Source organism: Rousettus aegyptiacus, unplaced genomic scaffold (genome assembly GCF_014176215.1).
Source record: "Rousettus aegyptiacus isolate mRouAeg1 unplaced genomic scaffold, mRouAeg1.p scaffold_m13_p_6, whole genome shotgun sequence".
NCBI lineage: Eukaryota > Metazoa > Chordata > Mammalia > Chiroptera > Pteropodidae > Rousettus > Rousettus aegyptiacus.
This window is the reverse complement of record NW_023416309.1, coordinates 81,750,993-81,773,116: the sequence shown is the minus strand read 5'-3', so window position 1 is coordinate 81,773,116 and position 22,124 is coordinate 81,750,993. Positions and strand designations below refer to the sequence as shown.

The 22,124-nt window shown below is 50.8% G+C and overlaps 1 protein-coding gene across 3 annotated transcripts in view; it reads right to left on the bottom strand.

Annotated features, from left to right (window-relative positions):
• Positions 1-22,124, bottom strand: part of RAB11FIP4 (RAB11 family interacting protein 4) — a 102,876-nt gene that overhangs the window by 14,676 nt on the left and 66,076 nt on the right. For 2 of the 3 annotated variants that reach the window (XM_036222734.1, XM_016152488.2), the window contains 3 exons: positions 3,589-3,818; positions 1,018-1,212; positions 296-430 (listed from right to left, as the gene is read on the bottom strand). In XM_036222734.1, coding sequence (XP_036078627.1) covers positions 296-430; positions 1,018-1,212; positions 3,589-3,818 — 560 coding nt within the window. Of the gene's footprint in view, positions 1-295; positions 431-1,017; positions 1,213-3,588; positions 3,819-7,436; positions 7,553-22,124 lie in introns of those variants that run through there. The other variant, XM_016152489.2, reaches the window with a different exon arrangement.

The window sequence follows — 22,124 nt, the reverse complement described above, 5'->3', positions numbered from 1 at the left end:
CTACAGAGAAAGAGAGGGGGAAATGGTCATTGAACAGAGCGGCTCTAGTCTATCCCTACTCTGCCCCAGCTGCAAGATACCAAAGCGCAGAGTGATCCTTTTCCCACCCACTGAAGGGACTTCACTAATTAGCTTGGTCCCGAGAAGTAGCACCCTGATTTTCCTGTTGCAAGCCCCCACGGATCAACCTCGTTCTGAGAGTGCTCTCACCTGCAAAGACAGTGGGGCCACTTTGTCTGCTGCCTCCTCTGGCCCCCACCCTGGCCACTGCCCCCATGCCAGGCCTTGGGCTCACCTGTTGGCCTTCAGGTTTCTCAGTCGGGCTTCCAAGTCATTCAGCAGGTTGATTTTTTTACAGCACTGAGAGCAGTAAACATCCAGCAATTCGCTGTTATATGCATGCCGCATTTTCCTAGGTGTCTGCCCTGCACTGATTCACGAGAGAAGAGAAAATCACGTTAACTGCTGTCCAGTCTGGTGCCCACCCTATCCTGCTGAGCTTACTTTACTGGATTCCCCGATACCCGGGAATCTTGTGAGCATCTGTTCGGTGGGGCCGAGAGAAGGGGGAAAGGGTAGAAATATAGCACCTTCCCTCCTCCAAAACTCTCAAAGAGAAGACGCCAATGAGTTGTACCCGTTTTACAGATAAGGCAACTGAGAGCTGCCATCAAAATAAGTCATGACTCAGGTATGCAGAAGGTTTCACAACCGGCCACCTGGAAGGACCCTTCAATACTGAAGTTCTAGGAAGCAAGACAACAGAGACCCCCCCTCCCACCCCCCGAGTCTGCAGCCTCTCAGGTTGGCTAATTCTATTTCTTCCCCAAGAGGGAAGGAGGGAGGAGGAACTCCAGACCCCCAATCAGGGTGCAAATGCAGCACCCCCAAACCCTAGGAGCAGAACCCATGTGCCTCAGGACTCTGCCTGCCAAACCACCCCCCTTCCAGGGATGAGGTTGAGTTGGTTCTGCCACTTTTCCTGGACTCCAACTCCATTCTAGACCAAGGGGTCACCTGGAAGACACTGAAGACCCCAGGTCCGAGTAGACATTCGTCCTGGTCTCGTCATCAGGGCAGGGGCTGCTGGGGGCACAGTCCACGTCGTCCCCCTCCCCGTAGTCTTCAAACTGCTCCTCATTGCTGACGAGCGAGGTGGTGGAATGTGTGGAGAGGTCTGATGTCGTCGTGGATGGCGTGTGGGCCAGAGGCCTACGTATCAGAGAAGGACTGGCTGTTAACGAGGCTGTGGCCTGGGCGTGGAAACCAACCACCCCACCAGGAGGTCGACCAGTATTACAGATGTCAGGAACCCGATCAAGTGTGTACACTTTTGGGACCTTGTCCTAAGGGACTCATTTCACTACAGAAACTGTTTCTGCCCGAGAGATATTCAAACCACTGCTACTCTCGAGCAGCAAACATTGCTTACGACCTAAGGATTAACCTACAGCTACATTAAGTTACGCTTATTAAATTATAACATATTAGTAAATTAAAGTATTGTTGAAAGGTTGTTAAGTCATTGTTTAAAGGTTTATAAAAATATTGGCAATAATGTGGAAAAATTAATATAAATTAGAATTAGAATTAGATACAAAATTCTAGATACAGTACGATCGAGCATGGAAAGGTCTATACAGAATAAGAAAAAGTAGGTATTTAAGCAGTAATAGAACCTGGCTTTGGGTGGTGGGCCTAGAAGTAAAGTTAGTTATTTCCTCTCCATTCTCACTTTCCCTGGATTTCTAAAGTTCTGTTTAATTAGCTTATACTTTAATGATGAAATGAAGTTTTAAAATAAATAACAATGAGCTACTGGGTGAGATGCTTCCCTCAGTTCATAGAGGGTAAAAACACGTGGGTCAGAGACCCTGGGCCTCTCTCATGAGTGACCCACAGTATGGCCAGTATCAGGGCTGGTTGAGCCCTGTATACAACCTAAGAACAAAGAGAAGTACCTCATCACCTGCTAAGATATAGCTTCCCTTTAGTCATTATGCAGTAATTCCTGCATAAATTAGGGCTTCACCAAGCTACTAAGCCTCCACACTCCTACATGGGAAACCTAAAAGAAGTGTGTAATGGGTTAAGGCACTGATTCTCAAACTGTGCCCCTGAGGAACACCAGGTTCTAAAAATCAGTGTGAATGACCAGAGGCTAAAGATCAAATCTTCCAGTACTTCTACCCAATTTTATTTACTTACTTATCTGCCTTAAGGTTCTTTAGCACCTCACGTTGAATTAAGCACACTCTTCACTTCCTCCTATAAATTTTACTAAAACTCTTGGCACCTGCTGCCGGCTGCCTCCTGGTAATTGATGGGTCTCAGAAATCAATGGGAATAATCGAGTGGCAAATAATTAGCCAAAAAGCCAACAGGTCTATTGTGAGTCACCATCTGTCCTTGGGTTGGGTAGTCACAGGACTAGCTGATGGACCATCCCAGGAAACACCTGGATAAACAACTCCTCAGGGCCCATTCTCAAACTCCCAGAGCCCCTGAGTTTGAGAACCCTTGCATTGAGAAAATTCAGTTGAACCATATGAAACTGCCTTTTTAATGGGAAAAAAATGATTAAAAATGGACTGTTTCATATGCCTCAACCGATATTAAAACCTCTCTCCTGCCTCTCCAAATCTCTGGGTTGGCCATGACCAACACCTTTTTCTGATACATAGGATGTCAACTCTCAATTGTCACAGCCTCTTCAGCTGTGGCCATGGCTGCTGTCCATCACCCCACAAACATTGTATAATTCCTCCAGAGACTGAGTGAGGGCTGGGAGGGGAGGGGGACCCCCTCTGTTGACACCACTAAAAAATGACACTGCTCCATTGCGAAGTCACTAGTCTTAATGTTGTTTTTAAATAACATTTCTAATTACAATAACTCATGAGTGATAAAGAAAATACAGAACATATATAGTAGAGTAGATGGGTGGTAATTAAAACGATCAATAACCCTATCATCCTGAAAGAACTGCTAATTTTCTGGAGTAATTTTTCATAGGCATTTCCTAATGGATATGTATATGATTTTGTTTTGTTTTTAACAAAACTAAGATCATACCTCATGAAATCTTTGTAACCTACCTTTTAAAAGTTAATTGAGATCATATATCCCATATCATTGAAGTCAATTAAAACTTGATTTTGCACGGTTGTCTAAAATCCCCAAACTAGCTCTACTGTTAAACACTGGGGTTTCTTAGAATTTTTTGCTATTTGGAAAACCCATGAAACTTATGCCTATAATGCAAATCCTGAGCACTTCTTACATTTACTTCTGGGGAATCCCTCAAAGCAGCGGTCCTCAATTTTTTGGCGCCAGGGACCAGTGCTCCTGTGAGAATCTAATGCCCAGTGATCAGAGGTGGAGCTGAGGCGGTGATGCTAGCGCTGGGGAGTGGCTGCAAATACAGATGAAGCTCCACTTGCTCACCTGTTGCTCACCTCCTGCTGTGTGGCCCGGTTCCGAATAGGCCACAGACAAGTACCAGTCCTCAGCCCAGGAGTTGGGGACCCCTGTCTTACAAAAACTGCCCAGGGGCCACATATGGAGTTCCAGATAGTTTTAACTCACTTGTCCTCTGGCAAGAACAGGCTCTCCAGGCCCCCATCTTTCTCCTCGGTGGGACTCCTGACTGATCCCTCTAGGCTCTGGGTGCTTTCCATGGGGCTGCCCATGTCTGACTCTGGGGGGTCCTCAGGTGGAGCCAGCGTCATAGCTTCCTCTTCATCCTCAGGAAAGAAGCCAGGTTCCCTGGGGAGGATCTCACCATCAGCGAAGGTTGGGCCTGGCACCTTGCTGCCCTGGGAAAGACAGAGTGGGACAGAATGAGTGAGGTTGGCTTCCCAGGGCTCAGCATTCCTCATCAGATGGCAAGGACTTTGGCAGTAGCAGGGACAGCGCGGATTGGGGTGCAGAGACCCTGAGATCCTGAGTATAAGAACGTCTGCCAGGTGATTCCTCTCAGGGGCCTTTCACACTGGCCGCCTCCTGGGAGCCCAGTGAGGAGTCTTAACCCCAGACACAGCCATCCATGGAAAAGGTTCACAGCCAGGCCAGCCACATGACTCAGGGCACCTGGGCAGCTTATCAGGGTCTCCAGAGAAAGTCTGCAGAGGAAGCCAAATGACTTGGAGAAGGCTTCTTGGTGACAGGGTTCAGGGCATAGCCACAATGAATGGCCACCAAGGATAACGACCCTGACCCTAGCTGTTTGCTGCAACATGGAACAGGGCCATCTGCACAGCACAATGTGAATCCATCCTCCATGGCTCTGGGCCTATCTAGTAACCTCTCAGAACCTCAGTTCTCTCTATAAATTGGGAATGGCAACGAAATCTTACATTATCACTGTGCCACAGTAGGACCTCAATAAATCCTGGCCACAGGACATGATGCCAATCTGAAAAGGACAGTCTGCCTTGGCCCAACCCCAGCCACACAGGGGAGCAAAAATACCAGGTCTCTCAATTCTGAGCTTTGGGCTGGTCCCCAGTGCCTAGCACATTGCTTGGGACAATGTCAGTATGAGACACACATCTGCCTGAACCTTTTGCTAAAATCATCTAGGAGAAGCGGTCTGGCTTTATTCAGCATTTACCCTAGTCTGATGGACAGATTTCTACAAACTATTTATTGGGACTTCTTTATCTCTGAGGAGGTATGTACCTCCCAGGTGGCACTACTTCTACCTGCTCCAATCCCAGATGACAACCTGTTCCCAAGATTACAGGGTGTACTCCTCAGCTAGGGCTGGAAGAGCCCCCCATCAAAGGTGCTTCCTCCAGGCCCAGAACTGTAAGAAGGGTAACAGTAAGACGGGCTGTGAAAAGCCTCTGGACCCCTTACACAAGCTCAGGATCAGGGACATCTGAAGATCGAGGTCAGTGACAGGCCTGGCTGCGCCTGCTCAGACATGTACAGCTAGTGGTAAGCAGACAGACAGCCCTCCTGGGGGTCTATCCCTACTAAGATATCCCAGACTAAGAAGAGATGGTGATTAATGAGCTTGGCTCCTGCCAGTGCCATAATACCGGCTGAGCACCAGATGGACCAATAAAGTCGGCATCAGGCTGCCAGGCCTCCCTGCCTGTGGAGGCTGAGGGGCTGTGTAATTAAAACTACCCCTAGTGTTCACACAGCCCTTTCCACCTAGATGTCACTGTTCCAATCCCACATGGATCTTCTACCCTAAGTAAGCCCTTTGCAAGCCCAAAGGTGTATCCCAGGAGAAACAAAGGGAAACCAACATTTACTGAGCGGCCACCAAGTTTCTGAGACCGAGCTGAGAGCTGATACGTTATCCCATCTGGGCTTTGTGACAACTCTTCAGGACAATGATTCTTATCCCCGTTTTACTAATGAGGTCATTAAGGCTCAGAGAGTCACCTCCCAGAAGTTCTCTGGCTTGCCTCTGAGCTTTCCACTGCCTCTGGCCACCACATGCTTGGTTTCCTTTATCACTGATGTTACCCACACTTCATGGATTTTCAAACCTCATGGTGAAAATGAGGAGGGCACACATTATAGGAACATGTTACTAATTATGAAGCCTAGGTACCCCACCTAATGAATGCTACAGCTTCCACAGGCTGCCCACTTCCTACGCTCAGCAGGAAACTCTCTGTAGATACCTGAAGAGAAAGCAGGAAGGAGGGAGACAAGGAGCATGCTCTAGTCCTCTGTCTGCAAGCTTTTCACTTTCCCAGATCCACCGGCAGGGGAAAGTTAGCACTGCTAGGAATTTCCGCCTTGTGGCTGATATGAGCACTTGGTCATTTTGCAAATGGGTGTTTCTTTTGGTCTTAACAGCCCTGTGTGTTGGATGGCCTCTCCCCCTGCACAGGTGAAGTGACTTGCCTGGGGCCATGTGGGAGTTAGTGGCAGGGCAGGACTGGACTGTGAGTCACAATGCCTACACTCTACCCACAGCACCACGTCCACGGGGGTCCCAAGGAGGCTGCTGCCCACCCTGCTGCGAGAAGGCAGGCAGGACGCCAAGTGGAGACCAGCGTCTGTGCTCAGCTGTCTGGCTTGGCCTCTGGACAACTCATATTTGCCTCACTGGACACCAAGACACAGGGGGCGAGTTTCTGCTGAGCACTCTGCGCTGAGACACCCAACTCAAGGTATGCAGGTGGGAATCCTCTCACCTGACATCCCACAGCAATGTACCCACCTCCTGGCAGCTGGCCCAAGGCCCCAGCCAGGGTGGAAAGACTGGCTTCGGAATGGCTTGTCTCAGCCACAGGTGGGGCAGTAGAAAGGATCAGACGCCCCCAAAGGGGTTTCTCCTAACAAGACCACGACCACTTCAGCCATATTTTTACTCTCTGACTGAGCAGAGTCCACATCTGCCTGGCCTGACACACTTGACAAAGCATCCTGTCTGTCTCTCACACACACCCCCATTCATCTCTCACAACAGCCCTGGGAGAGCTCCGAGAGGTGTACAGAGATTAAGGATTCCCTGTCTCTATCTCATACATGGGAAGAAGAGGCTCCTGGGCCTGGGCTGCCCTGGAAGTTCCCAGCTACGGAAGGCCCTGCGGAGCCCTGAAGCCAGGCTCCCGCAGGCCAAGGCCAGGCCCCTCACCCACCCCCTTGCTTGCGCGCTCTCTCTCTCAACGCGCCAGCCTTTTCTCTTAAAATTAGCTGCTCCCTACATTAACACCTTTTCATTCAACCCACAATTGCTTGCCTAAGGCGAGTGGAAGTTTTAATTATAACTTCGAAACTGTTTTCCCCTCAATTCAAATAATATAAAGACAACTATAAGAAAATTAATTAACTGTGCACCTCAGTTAGTCTGGGGCAGTACTACTCTGGCATCTGTCCTGGACAAAAGTGGCCCTGTCGCCTCTGCTCCGCCCACAGGGCCTCGGTCTCAGCCCAGCTCCCATTCCCCTGGACCCTCTGGGGAAGGGCTTGGGTGCAGCCCTGTGAGGGGTGCTGCTGGGGTTGGAGGACAGCCTGCTCTGACGCCAGCACCTCAGTAAGGGAGGCAAAGCAGAAGCGGCTGCTGGAAGGCACATCTCACCCCCACCTCGAGCCACCACTCACTCGGCCGGGAGAAACTAAAGTCATACTAGAAACCCTTTTGAGCCAGTTTCTTTCTTTTATGTTTTTTAGATGACGTTACAGAGGGAAAAGAAGAATTCATACATAATAAAAATACCATCCTCACAGGGTTTCTAGGAGGCCTAGGAAGATGCTCAATCTGAGAGCACAGGCCTCCGGGGTTACCTTCCAGCCGGGCTACCTGGGCTGGTCAGACCCCCTCATGGAGCCCCCACGTCACGTGTGCTTCCCAGAAGAGGGAGATCTCTGGGGAATGTGCAGAAGCTAAAGATAAATCTGCCTGGGGGTGGTGAGGCAAATTCTACTGCAGCTGCAAGATTCCAGTGAGTTTCTGGACAAACCTAAGGCTGTTCCCAGGCAGCAGGAACCTGGGCTGTGGCAGAGCCTTTTCTTCCCATGTATCAGATGGAGACGGTGAATTCTTAATCTTTGTACACCTCCCGGAGCTCTCCGAGGGCTGTTGAGAGATGAATGGGAGACGTGTGTGAGAGACAGATGGACGGGATGCTTTGTCAAGTGTGCCAGCCCAGGGATGGCGGGGAGGTCCTTCCCACGAAAGCCGGGGAGTGGGGAGTAGGTGAAAGAGACCAGCAGCACTCCGAAGGGGCCCTTGTGCTCTGGGCCTTTTAGTGCTGAGAACCCTGAGGCCCCGGGAACTGCCTGCTCACCTAGGCCACATGGTCTGTGTCTAGATCTGCCTCCACAGTGGTGTACTCCTCGGGGTGCAAGAGAACACCCAGGGCAGGGGCCTGAACCTAAGGCCTGCTCTGGAGGGGTGGCAGAATCAGGGGAGTGGGGAATGGGTTTTCCACAGGAAGGGTGTGTTTGTTTTTGGGGGAGTCTTTGGGGAAGGGACAGTATCCTCGGCAGGCAGCACCAGGCAACATCTGTGGGTGACCCCTATCCCTAGGACTCTCCATGACTCAGAGCCAGCTGTGAGCACAGAGCTCCCCATCCGTGAGGGCACAGGCCAGCCACTGTGGGCCACACAGGTGCGGCTGGCATATGCCCAAACTGCTCCAGATCACTTCCTCCCACACTGCTGACGGGTCCCAGAAGTGAAGGGAGGTAAAACAGATGCAGTATTCCTTCACAAGGCTCAGGACCTTTGCAAGTACAGCTGGGCGAGGGAGGGCACAGCTTTGGAACCTAGCCAACTGAGTTTTAATACCAGCTGGCCCAGCCACTCGCCAGCTGTGTGACCTTGGGTAAGTGACCTGTAAGCCTCTGACTCCTTACACCTCTACCTCAGAGGCTACTCTCAGGGCCACACATGACAATTTTCACAAGCACTGGAGAGCCAGCAGCTATGGGAGCATTAAATTCTGATCTGGCCTTGTTAGGGGCTGCGTATTACAGAAGCCGAGTTGTTCTGCCCGGTCAGTCACAGGTCTTGGATAGGCAGAAGGCCAGGAAGCACACCCTCTTCAAGACGTTAGGGCTGGGGAACTATCCAACAGCAGAGGTTTCTGAAGAGTTCCGAGGCCCAAGGCTGGGAAAACAGGCTGCAGCCAACCGCTCTGGCAGGGAAGGTCTACGCCGTCCGCGTCCCCCCCCCCACATCCCCACCCTGTCTCCAGCTGGGGCCGGATGGAGCTGACTGGGGCTGGAGCTGGGAGCTGCAGGCACACGGCCTGCCTGTGAGTCCCCGCTCCAGTCTCAAGAGCAGCATTCACCTGCCAAAAAGCCCTAAAATCACCCCTTCCTCTGTAGGAAGTTGGCATGGGCTGAATTCAACAACTGGTGAAAGGCCAAGTATCAATACCTGGGGGGGGGGGGCAGGGGCGGGAGGGGGGATCAAAGTGGCCAACAATGCCCCACTGTCCACGATCTCAGCGGGGCCCAGACAGGACGATGCCATTTGGTCCTCCCTTCACCAACCTGGCCGCCTCCAAGTCACACACACCATTACTCTGCCTTTTCCTGGCAGCTGATGTATGAAGGGCATTGACTCCAAGTGACTCCATTTCCACACTCCCTCAGGGAGGGAAGACCCTAAAGGGGTAACCGTGTTGATTCCTACATCTGAGTCCCCAGTGGTCAGCATTGCGAGGAACATACTGTAGGTGATCAGCCAGTATTTGTGGAACCAAACTGTGCTGTAGAAAGGTGAGCTGCGTAGAGTCCAACATGGTAGGCCCGAGGCCTGGGTGCCAAGCCTGGCCTGGTCACTGGCTGCTTGCGTGACCCTAGATTAAGTCGTTCGGTTTCTGAGCTTCATCTAAAAACTGGGATGGAAATACCTACGTAGCAGCCTTGCCACAGAGAATCTAGAACAATGCCTCACACCTCATATGGAAACATGGCAAAGAAGAGGGGCAGAGCGGCATGAGGGGCAAGCTCTGGACGCGGACCGGCTGGGTTCGAATCCTGGCTCCACCGCTTATAAGCTCGGTGACTTTAGGCATGCTGAACTTCGCAGTGTCTCAGTTTCCCCATCTATGGGTTAAATGAGTTGATATGTGTTCTGAGCACACACAGGAAGTGCTCAGTAAATCTGGGCTATTATTTTCCCAGCCCCTAGAATGCTGTCCCTCTGACTTGGTGGCACACTGGACAAAGGCAGATTGGGTTCAGCTTCTGGAAGCCAGACTTTCACAAGTTGCAAAGCCTTCTCTCCAAACATGCCAGGTGCCTCTTTTCTTTCTACCAGGATCTTCTTCTGCCCACTCTCTTGGAAGGTCTCTATGCCCATTAATTATACCCTTTAATAAGCGTTAGGATGAGATGCTGCCTGGGCAAGGCAGTCGAGAGGCTCTGAGGCTCTGGCTCATCCACCCCCAGCCCTGGCAACAGCTCCACTCCCCAGGCAGGAACTTGGAGCCAAAGAACAAATTTGGGGATGGGGCTGGGTAAAAATAGCTTGGGCGGGCACCTCCCAGCTTCCCTCGCAGCCAGGCACCAGGAGGCACACGTGGAACCCCACTGCAGGGAAGATATGGGGGAATGGACATAAACAGAGCCTAGTCAGGGAGAAGCCGGACTGCAGCCGGGGTGAGGCTGAGCAGACTCGGGGGCCAGGCAAGGGCTGAAATACCTCACCACACTTCCAGCCAGGCACAGCCGGGGAACAATGATAGGCCTGGTCAGGTTCACTATGAGTCTTTCCTATGGGTAACAGAAGATTCAGTTTAAGGAGCTAACTTGTAGATGCCAATGTCCCCAGGTCCACAGGGAGGGGATGGGGTTACCAGGGCCGGGATACTCTACATGCCACTGTGGCTTGGCCACTCTCATCATGCAAAGATGGTGGCAGCAGAGATTACTAAGCAAGCCAGACTGTACCCAACTCCTGTTTGTGGTTGCCAACCCCTGCTCTGAAGCCAGGCCTTGCTCTGCAGGCAAGTGGCTGGCACTCATCAGTGGCTGATGAGAGATCCTGATTCAACAGAGGGTTGCCCAGGTGGCAGTCCAGGGGCAAGGGGGCAGAGGGAATAAAGGAGGACTTAAGCAATTACACAGGGAGGTTGGTGCCTCAGGCTTGCCTTCTAGACAAAAGTAACCTTGGCTCAGATACAAGGCCAAGGGCAAACATGGGAGCACTAGATACCAAGCCTTTAGAGTTGATCACCCTTCTTGGCCAGCCCTGGGGACTGACCTCATTCTGTGAGATCAAAGCTCTGTGGCCCAAACTTCCTGCTCTGGTGGGAGGCCAAGGTCAGGAGGATAGGAGAGATTGCCATGTTCTCATCCCCAGGAGCCAGATCAGACTGTGGCCAAGAACCAAGTGCTCTAGTTCCCCTCTCTCCTAGTGGAGAGTGGCAGCCAAGGCACCTCTCCTCCAGCCAGGACTCCTGGATCCACCTCCTGAACCCTCACACCAGGGAGAACACCACCAGCAGCTCAATACCACCCTGCAACTGGGCTCACAGGCCCTGCTCCTGCAGCTTCCAGGAGCAGATCTAGTGTGGACGTCCCAAGTGCTACATGGCTTTCATGGTGAAGTGGACCTGCAGCTCTCAGGATGGGGGACAACCATGACAACCGATATTTCCGCAGGAGCTCATTAGTCCCGAGTGGTATATACTAAGAAGGTTTGATCACTCCCAGAGGGAGGTACTAAGTCACCCCACTTTGACAGAGGGGGAGACTGAGGCTCTCGGGCAGCCTTGGCTCAGTCCTGGGTCTGGCCCCTACTGGCTGTGGAACCTCAGGCTGGTACTAAACAGAAGAGAAAGGAAAAACCATGCTAGTGTTTCACAAGAACTCCCATGCCATTTACACAAAGCCAAGGAGGTGAGAAAACACGCTCTGCTATTGCACAAAACACCACAACGGAAGGGGTGTGGAAGCCCACACTGCTTTTTCTTTTTTTTTCCCCAATGTTTTAATTGCAACCGTGCTGTCTCTCTCCCCAATCTCACACCCTCCCCACAACACGCATGCTGCTGATAAAGCAGTGTCACAGGAGTACAAGGGAAGGGGGCGAGCATGACGTGGCTCCCAGAAAAACTGAGGAATAGGGGATGTCGTATAGCCCCCTTGCAGCTAAATAAAGACCAGAGGTGGGCCAATTTCCTGCGGGTGGCAGAGCAGAGAGACCGGAAATATTTAGGGATCTAATGTGTCCCAAGTAAGGGGCTGGGAGGGGGGGCGTCTGAAGCAGGCCTGGACCAGAGGTGTTCTGTCTGGCTGATCCGCATGTTCAGCTTGCCCCAAAAGCTGTGGGGCCCGGCTAAGAGCACTTAATGGCCATTCAGGCCTCCTAACCAGCTCCCCTGGGTCCCAATTCACCCACAACCCTTCCGATCAGGGCAAACTTCCCAGGGGCCTGCTGACGAACAGTGAGAAGGGCTGCTCAAACTCGCTGCCGGCATGCAATTCTCCCTGTAAATGAATCAGCTGGCATTTTGGCTCTCGGCGTCCACCTAAGGGACAATCCATGGGCAGGTGTGGCATGAGTCACAGGGGTGTGGGAAGGACCATTAAGACCTGTTTTTCAAGCGCATTAGGCTATGGGCCAGACCCTGGGCCCCCATGGAAACGTCCCTCCCAGTGGGGCATTCCACCCCGCCAGGGGGCACGCGAGCCCTCGCACCCCCCTGCGCTACTTCCATTCCAACAATATTTGAGCGTGTCAAAAGTTAATGGTTAAAAAATAAAAATGTGTTACTAAAAATCTAATGGATAAAGACACGTAATAAAAAAAAAGGCTTAAGTCATTCAAAAGGATACAGGATAAAAGGGGAAAAAAGAAAAAAGATTAGATTGGGACAAAGAAAAACAAATAATAAACAACACAACCATATCGGTAATGCATTCAAAGAAAAATGGAATAAACCCTCCTATTAAATGACAAAAACTGTTGGATTAGATTTTAAAAAATAAAACAGCAACGACAACTACACGCCATTTATGAGAGACAGAATCTCCAAGGGTAAAATAAACCCACAAGAGGACATGAATGATGAGCGGTCTAGGTTCCAAATGATCAGATCGAGATCATTTGGGGGCGGGGAGGGGGAACACGTGGCTCCAGCTGTAAGAATGATCATCCCTAGAAGGTGAACCACGAGTCATAATATTACTAGAAACTTTTCCAAATAGAGCATTTGGCCGAGAGCCATCCCCAATGGACCTCTCACCAGTGGTGGACCTCTGTCTGAAGGCAGAGCTGCCTCCCATCCACTCAGCCTCTCCTGGGATGCCAGGCTCTGCTCAAACTCCTCCTCCCCTTGGAGGACAGCTCCAGAGAACCTTTCTGTGATGGGTGGAATTGTGTCTGTCTCCCCCAAATTCGAATGTTGAAGTCTCAACCCCTACAATCTTAGAATAACTATATTTGTACATAGTGTTTTTAGAGAGATAATTAAATTAAAAGGTAGTGGTTAGGTTGGGTCCTAATCCAATATGACCAGTATCCTTATAAGGAAGAGATAATGAAATGGAGACACACACACACACACACACACACACATGCACGCACCCACGCACGCACGCAACCATGTAAAGACACAGGGAGAAAATCGCCATTTATAAGACGAGAGAGGCCTCAGAGAAAACCAACTCTGCCAACACTTTGAAAAAATAAGCTTGTTGTTCAAGCCACCCAGTGTGGCACTTTACTGTGGCAGCCCTAGAGACAAATATACTTTCCTTCTCCTCCTCTATGGGGCCTGCATGGGAACTCCCTAGCTAGACTTTTCACCCTGATAATAAAAGAAATTCCTTCAGGTCAATTCAGTCTCCAAAGAGAACTCCTGAATCTCCAGACTCTCATCAAGAGACTTGGGTTTGTTTGTTTATGTTTGTTTGTTTGTTTTGGTATCTCCTCAAAAGAAATGTTGACTTCTCTTTCATGATCATTTTGAGATGCTGCTACTTCTAAAGAGACTATATTTTGCTGAAATTGAAGCTTGATGAATCTATGATTTTCAGGGTGATGTTTCATAAACACTATATGTGAAGCTAAGTAAATTATTTCTGTTTCTTATGCTCTTTCAATAATATGGGTATATTTTAATCTTGGAGAAGTTTATGTGCAGTTCAGCCAGAGACAAAGGCAGTCTTTGTTTGCTCAGAACTGTATTTAGTGTAGTTATAATACAAATGTAAAAGTTATTTTTCCTAAACAGTGCTTGGTTTACAAGAGAAGAGACCAGAAGTTAGCCATGGAACCACAGGCCCACGCCACAGAGCATCTAATCCTGGGTCAGGCCACCTCTGTGGCCAGCGGTGCTCGGTAACTGAGCAAGATATTACCAGTTTCCCTGTGCCAGGCAGTATTTCTGGCTACTTGAAATCCAGAGCAGATTTCTTCCCTCTGTTGTGGTTAGTTTGGGAAAGAGGATCCTTCCCATGACACATGGGCACCCAGCTCAGCTGTGACACCAGCCTCCCTCTGACATACCAGCACCAGAGCCCCCTCTCCCTGCCAGGCTGTCCTTTCAGGGTCAGTGATGGTGACTGAGGGACCAGGCACAGACTGCAGCTGAATTTGGGTAAGTGACCCATCTCCAAGGAAAACCCACAGGGAAGGTGGCCCCAGGATCAACTTATACTCCCATAGAAACCAAGCCTGTGATGCGGTATGACTGTCCCAACAAAACCCTGGGTCCCAGACCTGAGTGCCCCAGTGAACCTACCCCCTGAACAAAAAGGATTTGACGAGGCCCCCCTGAAGAAGTCTACCAACACAGAGCCAACGGTCTTGATTTTCAAATGAGAATATGGACTTGGGAGGCAAATTGTTGGGGATTATGAAAACAGAACTTAAAGTGCTTTCACATCTGGAAACCAAACCCAGCAGCCAGCCCCAAGAATTCCAAGCATGCTAGTCGACAGACACTGCAGGTCAGGGAGGCGTTTCCTGTTTGCTGAGTCTCCCGCATCCACACACCCAAATCCATACACAAGACCTTCTGTCTACATCACTGGCTGGTGGAGCCACACCTGAGGGAAAGGAAAGGAAGGTAACACTGGGGAGTGCCAGCCACGTGACCAGCGTCTGGTATGTGCTTTACTGAGGTGGTCTCGCTTTCTCCCCCTAAATCGCGGCAAGTAAATACTATCTTCTCCTGACATCCGAGGACACGGCGTCCAGAGTTTAATTCACTTTCTCCCGAAGTTACACTGCAGCGCTTCTCATCGTGCCCCTTTGTCATCACATAAAAAGGCAGAACCATCTGAACCTGAATCAGGAACCCCTAACTTCAATCGCCCCGACTAAATTCTCAAAAAAGACTTCCCAAGTACCTGCGGGGGAGATCCAGTTCCCAGCCAGCCACTGTGTCTGAGAAAAGCAGCATCGGCCAGGTGTGGGGCGACTCAAGTGTCAAAGCCAATTAACAGGCTGTGGGTTGAAAGGGGTGCACATCAAGGGCTCTCCCGGCTCTCTGAACAGGCAGCTATTTTGGGTTACAAATTATAGCTTTTAAAGATGCGGCTGTTTGAAGCGAGGGCTTAATTGCTTGCATAGTCAAGAGTCTGTAGGGCTTGCTTTGGGGGCTCCACATTTTATTATCATGAGATGGAGAGCTTCAAGTGAAGGCCTGGGACCAGAAAACAGTGGCCCAGGCCAGCTCACCCACCTCTCGCCCGTCCACCAGGTGGACAGAGCAGCATTCCCTCAAAGGAGATGACATGAACATCTCAGGGAAAGGCCGCCGTCTGCTTCAGGGATGGCACACTTGGACAGAGCTGGCCCTGTCCAACAGCCTAAAGCCAGGGTGGGTAGCTACCCCACCCCTTCTTTGCCACAGAAAACCTCAGGCGATGAAAGGCCAAGCAGAGTGCTCACCAGCCCTCCTGGAGCAGAGTGGGATCAGGAAGGCCAATGACAAGGCAGGGCGATTCTCCTCTCCACCCCTAGTGGTAGCCCCCCTCCCAGAGCCCTCTGTTTCTGTAAGTTTCTGACCCCTCCCCTCAGCCCAGAGCCCTAGCAGTGCTGCCCGCAGGCTCAGTTTAGGTGTCCCTTTTTGTCCTTCTGCCTTCGCCAGGTCTAGCTACCCAGGCTGTGTGTTCCAGGGGCCAGTGCGTCACACTGGGGCTGGCCGGAGCTCAGCTGGCCAGAGCTCAGTTTGGGGGCAATAGGCCAGGGCAGGCTGAACTGGCTCAGGTCCCTTCCCAGGCTCTCCCGCAGTGGCGACAGGTGAGATAGCACTAGGTTTGACCATAAGCCAGAGCTTTGGGACTCAGAGGGTGGCAGGCCCCCAGGGAAGTCTAAGACTACTGGAAGTTCAACAAGACACCCCCCTCAAAGAGCCTGTGGGCCCTGCAGAACCAGGCCCTGGCTCCTCAGACCAGTACACACAGCCCTATCTAGCCAGTGTTGGCCTCAGGACGTGATACTGCCACTCCCCAAGCTCCTATCCAACCTTACTACTACCCCCGTGCCTTGGCGCATGCTGTTCCTTACACCTGAAACACAATTCCTCCCTTTGCCACAAATGCCTGGCCCTAAACACACCCCAGGTAGAAAGGCACTATATTGGGGAGGCCAACCCTTGACTTCCACCCTCCATTCGCCACCCCTGCCCCAGCCCAGAACTGAGTTCCTGGAGCCCTACAGCCATTTCTGGGCGCACTCTCTCCAGAGGGCCCATTTTCTGCTCCTGTGACTCTCTCGAGAACACTGGGAGAGGTGGCACATGCCCTGGCCCATTGCCTCCAAACTGAGCTCTTATTCTCACCTCCCCCATCCTTTATGCACCATTTTAAGGAGAGAAGAATTACCCAGTGGGGAAACCTTCCCATTGCAGCCTTGGCAGAGCTAACCCACTGGTTCTCTCTGTCCCCAGCAAAGAGCTGTGTGTTAGCCTTGCCTCCCAGGGGTCCAAGAGGAGCCACTACACCAGCTTCTAAGGGCTCTTTGTAAGCAAAGTTCCGTCCCACCCATAGCCCTGTTTCTCTTAATTCATTACACACTTTGGTACAGAGAAGGACTGAGGTCCACCCTGGTGCCAGAAACCAAACACCACATCGTCAAGGAGGGGGCTGCAAACACCTGACTCTGAGCACAAACCTGAGGAAGTCGGGCTACTGGCTTTCTACAGGATCTCAAGAGGGAGAGAGGCAGAGAGGAGACCTCTGACGAAAACGAGACCTCTGTGGCCTGCACTGAAAGCCTCCCGTCAGTCAGAAATCCCCACGTGGCTGTCTCCCGGCACCTCAGACTCGGCCCAGGGCTTCTGCTCCTAAACCGGTGAGCAGCTCACCTCGTCAACCTCACCCTCGAAGGTGCTGGGTTACTGACCGCTCACCCCATTCCTTGCAGCCCAGCCTTCCCTCCCGACACATCCTCTCATACAGGTCCCTGTGCCTCCACCCATTCTGTCCCGTCCAGAACTGGTCCACCTGTTTCAGGGCTTTTACTTAGAGCAAATGCTGTTGGCTGGGGCTCCCAGAGCCCTTGACACCTAGCTAAAGAGACACAAGGTAGTCTTAAACATTTGGGGAAGACCAGGAAAGAATACATTATGCGGCTATCATGTGCCAGATGTTTCTGTGCATCAGTCACCATTCGGATGAGAAAACTAGGGTTCAGAGAGGTTCAGTAACTTGCATAAGGTCACAGAGCTAGCAGGGCTGGAATCTGAACAAGGACCTGATTTTACTGCAAAAAGGGTACAGAGAATACCAACTACTCTTAGCAATGGCAGTGCCCAACGCTCAGCATTGGAGCAGTCTCTCAGGTTGAGCCCTGCAGGCTCAGGAATTAGCAAGGCCAGTGGCACCAGAACTTGGACTTGAGCTGAGGTTGCAGGGGCCACAGCACACTAGACCACTGACTACCGTCAGCTGAGGATACTGGGGCCTGTGCCTCCCTGTAGCTCCCTCCCCTTTCCCACCACAAGGAGCTTCAAAGAGGCTACATGTGGGAAGATTTTACAGAAAGGGAGAGGAGAGACATTTGAAAGAAAATTGCTAAAAGGAAACACATGTGAAAATGAAAACCCAGGCAAAATGGGAGGACAGAAGGAAGGAAAAGATGATGTTCGAGGATTATAAACTGAGTCAGGAAGCCCTGGAACATAATGCCACAGTTTCCCTCTGCTTTCCTGGTGGGACCCGTGACTCAGTCTCTGCCTTCATTTTCTCTTTTAACCCAGGTGGAATGGAGCAGTGTGACTTCAGATGACCCCCAAGAAGAGAAAAACAAAGAAAGGTGCATTGCACAAAATCATGACTATGAAGCCAAGATCCATGTTTGGTGAAGGAAGAAACCTGAGGCTCAGAAGAGTTGTTCTACTTTCCCAAGGTCACACAGCTGGTGAGCTATAAAGCTGGAATCTGAGCCCTGGTCTGCTTGGTGTCCAAGCCCATTCCCTTGAACAATATCATTGGGTCTTTCATAAATCATACCACCACTACAAGGTGGCTCTACTCTCTTCCTTGAAGAAACTGCGCAAATTCTGTAAGCTCCTTAGAGGTTACCTAGTTCTTGTGTTTCCTTAATTCCAAGATGCTTTTGATTTTAAGATGCACTGTTATTGGAGTACGCCAAGAAAGAAAAGTCATTGTCAATTAGATTATAGCACACTAGCGAATGTATAACACATACCAATCTGAGATGCTGAAATGTAAAATAAAATAAGTGTCTTAGAATCTATAAATTACAGTGACTATAAGTGGAGAATGGGAATTCAGTCATAGTTCCTTAGACTGATGGGTAGGTGACAATTCCATGTCTGCACATGTGCATACACACACATACACACGCACCTGCTGCTACAAGAGCTTCCTTTGCTAGTAACTGATGCAGCCTTATAGATAAACACTCAACAATGTGCACGGCAGACCTGCCTTGTCAACAGGAACCCTCATTTCGCTAGGAGGCCATCCATTCAAGGTTACTTAGGCAGAAGCTGTCCTGACCACCACCCTCCTGATCAGCCAGCCAGCTGGGCTAGTCTCACCTCAGTGGAGCTGCAGACCTCTAAGCAGCCAAGCAAGACTAACAGGTAGGTTTACTCCTTGGAAAACTACCAGGGGCAGTCACCCAATGTGGCCAGGTGGCTACACAGCCCACACCTTTCTGCATGGCTCCCCCACAAATCTCCTGGGGCTTATAGCTAGCCAGAGCCACAGTGTTTTAATGGGCAGGCAGTGGCAGGCGGGCAGCACTGCTCCAAGCTGGCTTTCCAGCTGGGCAGAGATGGATGGATTAGCAGGCCCTAGCTGGAGGTGAAGGGCAGGTAGGCTGAGGTGTAGCCCCCCCTGGGAGAGCAGGCAGCCTCTGGGAGGACCAGGTGCAGCCCCATACCAAGCCTGGGAAAGATGGCTGCCATCTCGGAATGTGCTTTGCATCTCATTCATATATTGCCGTGTGGGTACCAGTCACTTCACTCTGGTGCTATGGTCTGCATCCGTAGGGAATGAGCTGGTTGATTTAAAAACACAAGCTGAGGAAGTGTTTTGCTCTTCTGGTAAAGGGCCTCAGGTAACAGAGCTTTTGCCTGCTACCTTCCTGTTTCAGTGTTGACATCCTCCCTGTAAGAAATTCTGTCAGGTGTTAAGGTTATTAGTCACAAGAATCAAACCAGTAGAAGTTTACAGGAATGAAAAATAATAGCTCACTCATATGTCAGGCACTGTTTTAAATGCTCTTCATACATTTACATGTTTGCTCCACGGAACCTTACGAGGTACTAGCAGATGAGGAAACTGAGGCACAGAGAGGTTAAATAATTTGCCTAAGATTCTACAAAGAGCAACTGACGGCCAGGATTTGAACCCAGACACTCTCTTCCCTCTCTAGCTACCTAACCACCTATCAGCTACCAATCAGCAAAGTCAGACCCACTCCGGGCATTTTAGGTCACAGTAACTCATTTTATCTTTGCCATCACTCCATGAGGTAGATACTATTATCATTCTTATTCTATGGATGAGGAAACTGAGGCTCAGAAAGCAAGGTACCTTGCCTAAAGTCCCACAACTAGCAAGCAGCAAATCCAGAATCTACAGTCACGTATTTTCTGGCTCCAATTTTTTTTCTACTTTAAGAAAACAGGTACTGAGCATGAGATGAAGGCAGCTGTGTTTTGAGGTAGCTCTTTCTCCCAGGGAAATCAGTGGACAGAAAGGCGAAACTTGCTCCTGCTCTCTCCCCTATTCTAAGAGGGATACGGAAGTTGGGCACTAAGAGCAGACCCCACCCCCAGCTCTCTTATCCCAGGTCCACTGCAGAGAGCACAAGCCACTGGAAATGTGACTTCCCTTTTTATGTTAATAGGCATGCCGAGTGCAGAGGAGAGTCGAGGTGACAAGCAGATGACTTGAGAGTAAAAGAGCTCCCACTCACTCTCCCACCCTCAGTCTGGTTAGGTCTTCCTCTTTCTGATCCTTTAAAAGAGAAAAGCTCGCATGAGCAGAGCCACAGAGATTAATAATAGCAGCTATAGAGCTTTTGTCTTCATTTGAATCATGTTTGTATTGTTGGGAAAGAACCCACTTTTCTGGGAATATAAAACAGGTTGAATCAATTAAAAATATGTCCAACAGTCAGAAAACTTCCCATTTCTTGAAGGAAGTCAAGAAGTGGGGTTAGAAACATTGGTGTTACTAGTGTTGGCCTGCCAGACAGAGCTGGGGTCAGGGTCACCCAGACCCCACAGCTCTGGGCCACCCTGCTGCCTCCTTAGACCTTCACATGACCCTCTGAGGATGCACACAGTTCTGGTTGCCTACTTTCTTACACTTACACACACACACACACACACACACACACACACACACACACACACACACAGTCTAGGCTAGAGAGACTTCTTAGGAGACCAGGGCACAGAACTCTGCTGCCAGCTGCCTATGGGTAGAGGAAGAGAAGTGAGAGGCCCGGGCACCCTGGGGCTCAGGGAGGTCAGGAGCCCAAGAAAGAGAAGAGGAAACAGAATCCTGGGGCAGGGGTGGCAGCCAGAGCGCAACAAGCACGGGCTGCCCATTACTCTGTGGGTCTGGAGCGCTGGACTAGCCGCGCCCACAGCACTGACTCGGGGAAACTGGGAGATCGCCTTAACCGTGCTCAGCCTGCTTAGGGCACAGCGCCTGGCGTTTTTGTTTCTCGTTGGTATTGATTTGGGTGGTGGAAACGACAGTCTGGCAAGAACTGTTTCCACACTCGTGGACAGCCTCATCTGATCCGACCCGAGTTGAGGGTAGGAAAGCCCACCACAGCAATAGCCACATACAGACATCTCTCCCAAGAAATGCCTTACTGCCCAAACCCCTCAACAGCAATGGTTTCGAGTGGGCAGAGCGATAAAATGCATTTTGTGTTGGTGGATTCCTAGAATCAACTGTACTGCTAGTCGCCTCGCGCTCTCCTCCTGGGATCCTAGGATTCTGCGGCTCGGCAGCATCAGGCACCACGCCGCCTCACACACACCCCGATTCCTACCTGCCTTACTCTCCAATCACAGCAGCCTCCCTGCCGTTCTGCAGACACATCTCTCTGGCCATGGTCCCACCTCAGGGCCTTTGGAGCTGTGGTCCTTCTGCCTCTTTGATCAAGACGCCACCTTCTCAGAGAGGCCTTCCCTGCGCACTCGACTTAAAAATGCAACACCTCACCCAGCACCCCCCCATTGCCCTGCTTTCTCTCCCACCACCTCACACACTGCAGGTTTTACCTGTTTGCCTGCCCCTCTGCCATCACGTGACCTCCATGACAGCAGGGACTATTGTCTGTGTGTTCACTGTGGTATCTCCAATGCCCAGAACAGAATCTAGCACAAATCAGATGCTCAAATATTTGGTGAATAAATAAATTGCCTGTGCCAGGCATGTGCTGGGTAGGCACTGAGCAAACAGAAATGGGGAAGGGTCTGTGCCCTGGAATGTTATCTGATGGAGGAGACTGCCATACCACATCCTGGAGAGATGATCAGACGATGACCCATTAGACAAAAGGGGGGGCCTGCCAAATTGACATGCTTGTCTTGTGGTACCCCATTGGTGGGGCGGGGCCCATTAATCCAGCTGGGACACCAGGCAGTACGAAGAGCTGAGCAGACCTCCTCATTCGAGAGCCCAGTGATTTGATGCCCAGTTACTGAGTCAAGAGCCAGCAGAGCGAACCTTGAGAAAAACAGAGCTCAACCCCAGGGATTCTATACACTGGGCAAGGCCTAGGCATTGTGCCCCACTGTCAACACCAGACGGCAGGCAGACTGGCTAAAGACACTTCTTTTTCAAAATGCAGTGAGCCCTGCACCAGGGAACAGTGAGCCCTGCATCAAAAGAGGAGGCACCCTCGACCCAGGGAAAGTCTCCTGAGTCCCTGAGATGCCTGCCTTCCAGGAATTGCTCACCTGCTACTTTACTGGAGCCTCTCCCAGCCCCTCCTCCTCCTCCCTACGCATACCGAAAATATATAAAGTGAAGTAAATTTGTGAAGCCGCTCAAAGCAGCGTCAGTTATGAAACATCCCTTGGCATAACAGAGAGTTTATGTCCCATAAGAGGGACAACAGCTGGGTAGGGGCTGGACAAACAGAAATAGGGAAGGGTCTGTGCCCCGGAATGCCATCTGATGGAAAGGAAGCCCTTGGAAAGGACGTTTCTAGCCACCTAGGGGTGGGCGGGGGT